We start from the raw sequence: 3,554 nt of genomic DNA, 5'->3' as shown, positions 1-3,554 counted from the left end.
TCTTGTCATAGGTCCGCCTGATGCTTGGGATGATGATGACGAGTCCATGGGGATGACCGTAGGATACTCCGCATCATATTGGTGCACGATCCATGGTGAATTGATGATGTTCATAGGGTGCTCCTCACCACCTTGTATCATTGATAATCAATGATGTTGTATTGTATTGGCAATTCAACCGAAATTGGCACATGAAATGCCTGTACGAACCAAACATGGATTCGTGCTCAGGAATTATGCTCTCCTGGTGTAACCGGCTACCAGAAACATGCCAACTGCCTTGCATAATTGCAGATTTTATATGCTTTTGCCTAGCGTTTAATTAGTGGTTTCTCATGATTAAAGGTAATGATAAAGGGAGGAAAGTGATGGTTCACTTGAATCGTACTACTGCCTTTTGTTTGCTTTTGTTTTCGTTCTTTCCTTTCTCCTCTTGTTGAAGTAGTACTACCGAGTACCGATCCTCCTCCGGTCTCTCTCTCTCTGTGTGTTCATTCCTCTTTCGTTTGTGACCAACTTTTCTCTCCGTGGGCCTTTAGCCCTTTCCCTGTTTTGTTTAGGACGAAAGCTGGTTCGATCGTCCGGAGTCTCGTCAACTCTTGAGCCCCGCATATAGACACAGTGATCGTCTTCTTCCTTTCTTATCAGGATACTCGCTCTGCTTCCTTCTCTATTTTTCCAGTCTTTACCTCTCTACCATCTTCTTCTTCTTCTTCCTCGGGCTGTTCTTGGTGGCAGAAATAGGGGAGAGGGCTAGATATAGAGGGAATAAATACTGTGTCTTATGGGTAACTGCTGGTTTCGGGGGAGTTCCTACATTAACAGGGTCTCCACTGCAAAGTCAGGTGAGTAATACTCCTCTTCCTTGCTGCTCTGCTTTCTAAGTGATCGTTATGCGTGATCCACCGCCCTCAGATTCAGAAATTTGATTTCGTTTTTTGTCCGGACCGGAAGTCCTGATTGGGCACTCTGTTTCAGTATTCTAGGCAAATGGATTCTTTCCTGAAATTTTGATTACCCACTACCACTAGCTCCAGCAAAATCCATTTTTCGAAGAGAGATAATTCAGTTGGTGTGGTGATGGTATTGACAGTTGTGGTACGTACGCGTGCAGAGACTCCCAAGATCCAGAGCCCGTCGGAGAGGGACCGGAGCGATGAGAGTAGGCTGCCGTCGAACGCGAGGGAGGTGGAGGCCATGCGGCTCGACTCGGCCGCGCGGAACCCGCTGACCGCCTTCTCTTTCGAGGAGCTCCGGAAGGTGACCAACGGGTTCCGGCAGGACTCGCTAATCGGCGGCGGCGGCTTCGGCAGGGTGTACAAGGGCGCCGTGGGTACGGACGGCCCCGGAGACGAGCCCCTGCTGGTCGCCGTCAAGGTGCACGACGGAGATAACAGCTTCCAGGGCCACAGGGAATGGCTGGTCAGTCTCTCTAATCGTGACACCTACTTTTTTTTTTTTTGCAAATTGACACGTACATTAATTAAATCTCGCAAATCTTTGCTTTTTCTTCGATAAAGAGTGTTTTTTATTGACTCATAATGTGGCACCGAGTGATACAATTATAAAGCTAGCCATAGTGGGGTAACATAACCGGTAACCACTTGGGACTAGCAAACATGCTTATGTGGCACACAATTAAATAAGAGAGAGGGTTATAGTAACATAGGTAGATATCGTATCATGTTAAATGTTATGCTACTTTATGTCATGCATGGCAATAAATATGGTAATCTATGATATTTATGATACTATGCACTATGAAGGCAGTATCATACACTAGTATCATATGCATGATACTAGTATATGTTACTCCCCACTATGAGTAGCCTAAGAGTATATACCCGATCTCTACATAGTTAAGATGCACACAACCAACACTAAATTACATCAATAAATAGCAAAGTCAAATAAGACCGAAGTGTTTATTTCCATAATAAATGTAGTAATTGTAAGCGTGGTAGGCCTGACAAGCATCTATCTTCCTATGCTTTTTTGTGTTGAGTTTATGTAGGCGGAGGTGATCTTCTTGGGCCACCTGTCACACCCGAACCTGGTGAAGCTAGCGGGCTACTGTTGTGAGGGCGAGCACCGGATGCTGGTCTACGAGTACATGCCGCTCGGCAGCGTGGAGTCACCCCTCTTCTCACGTACGTAGGCGTACCACCTCCATTTTCCACAGTTTTGGTTTGGTTCGTGTCCGGAGCCTGTGCGATCGATGCATGGGGTTTTCATTTCAGGGGTGATGGCGCCCCTGGCGTGGGCGACGAGGATGAAGATCGCGTTGGGCGCGGCGAGGGGCCTGGCGTTCCTCCATGAGGCCGAGAAGCCTGTCATCTACCGCGATTTCAAGACCTCCAACATCCTCCTCGACCATGACTTCAACGCCAAGCTCTCCGACTTCGGCCTCGCCAAGGACGGCCCCATCGGCGACATGTCCCACGTCTCCACCCGCATCATGGGCACCTATGGCTATGCCGCCCCAGAGTACATCATGACAGGTGCCATGCCAAAAACAAAGAGATTGCAAACTCAAATTAAGCTAGATCATACATATCGGTCTGGTGGCTAAATTGATTTGACTGCGAGCGATCAGGGCACCTGACGGCGATGAGCGACGTATACAGCTACGGGGTGGTGCTGCTGGAGCTGGTAACTGGGCGCAAGTCGCTGGACAAGTCGCGGCCGGTGAGGGAGCAGACGCTGGCGGACTGGGCGTTGCCGATGCTGACGCACAAGAAGAAGGTGTTGGGGATCCTAGACGCAAGGCTCGGCTCTGACGACTACCCCGTCAGGTCCGTGCAGAAGGCGGCCATGCTCGCGTACCACTGCCTCAGCAGCAATCCCAAGGCGCGGCCGCTCATGCGCGACATCGTCGCCTCCCTCGAGCCGCTGCAGCAACTGGAGCTCATGCCCGCCAACGTGTGATCCTCATTCCAAGTTTTGGTCCAGGCCTTGCAAGTGCTGTCAGATCCATCGCCGCTACTTCAGCTCCTGGAAGCAGGCTAGAATTCATGTGAAAAAATATGTGTGTGATTGCCTGGTATATCAGGCAGGCATGTGTAGTGTTCTTGGTGCTGTAAATGATTGTTCATTCTTCTGAGTTGTGGACCCTAGAGGTGAGCGGGTGGAAACGAGCTCTGATAGTTTGTCAAGAACTTCCTTAGTTTCTTGGGCACACAACAAAAAGACCTGTAAAACCCTCTTGAATTATTATTACTGGTAGGTGGGTATATCAGATTCTTTTGTCTTTTTTGAAATGGAACACCAACACGAAGCTGATCCTGTAATTTGCACGAGGCAAGTCAGGAAGGTACAGTGCTCTTTTGTAAAAAAAGGGGGAAAGCAAGTTAGAGTCCTTTTGAAATTAAAATGGAACTGTTGAACAAATAAAATGAGTCTTTCGAAAATTGAAATTCGTATATTAAAAGCTGAAACAGATCTTTTGAAAATTTGACTCAATTTTTCAAAAATTGAAATGAACATTGTTCATGAAACTAGAGTTAGAGGATCCGGTACCCACAAACGTTGGCCACCCGCCCCATTACATTCCA

General features: G+C 48.0%; 1 protein-coding gene across 1 annotated transcript; it reads left to right on the top strand.

The window, feature by feature from the left end:
• Positions 1–268: 268 nt before the first annotated feature.
• On the top strand, positions 269–3,236 carry LOC109754539 (probable serine/threonine-protein kinase PBL16). Its single transcript, XM_020313446.4, has 5 exons — positions 269–845; positions 1,115–1,422; positions 2,015–2,150; positions 2,241–2,501; positions 2,597–3,236. The coding sequence occupies exons 1-5, from the start codon at positions 785–787 to the stop codon at positions 2,926–2,928; spliced, it is 1,098 nt and encodes a 365-aa protein (XP_020169035.1). The 5' UTR covers positions 269–784; the 3' UTR covers positions 2,929–3,236.
• The last annotated feature ends 318 nt before the right edge of the window (positions 3,237–3,554 follow it).

This window comes from Aegilops tauschii, chromosome 1 (assembly GCF_002575655.3).
Source record: "Aegilops tauschii subsp. strangulata cultivar AL8/78 chromosome 1, Aet v6.0, whole genome shotgun sequence".
In the NCBI taxonomy this organism is placed as follows: Eukaryota; Viridiplantae; Streptophyta; class Magnoliopsida; order Poales; family Poaceae; genus Aegilops; species Aegilops tauschii.
Note: the sequence above shows the minus strand (reverse complement) of the source record. Positions and strands in the feature narration are given on the sequence as shown.

What these genes read in the sequence shown, in the direction of transcription:
- LOC109754539 (XM_020313446.4), top strand. Translation starts at nt 785, where the DNA reads ATGGGTAACTGCTGGTTTCGGGGGAGTTCCTACATTAACAGGGTCTCC. An exon ending in GGTCTCCACTGCAAAGTCAG is followed by an intron (nt 846 to 1,114) that starts GTGAGTAATACT and finishes GTACGCGTGCAG; the next exon opens with AGACTCCCAAGATCCAGAGC. An exon ending in AGGGCCACAGGGAATGGCTG is followed by an intron (nt 1,423 to 2,014) that starts GTCAGTCTCTCT and finishes GAGTTTATGTAG; the next exon opens with GCGGAGGTGATCTTCTTGGG.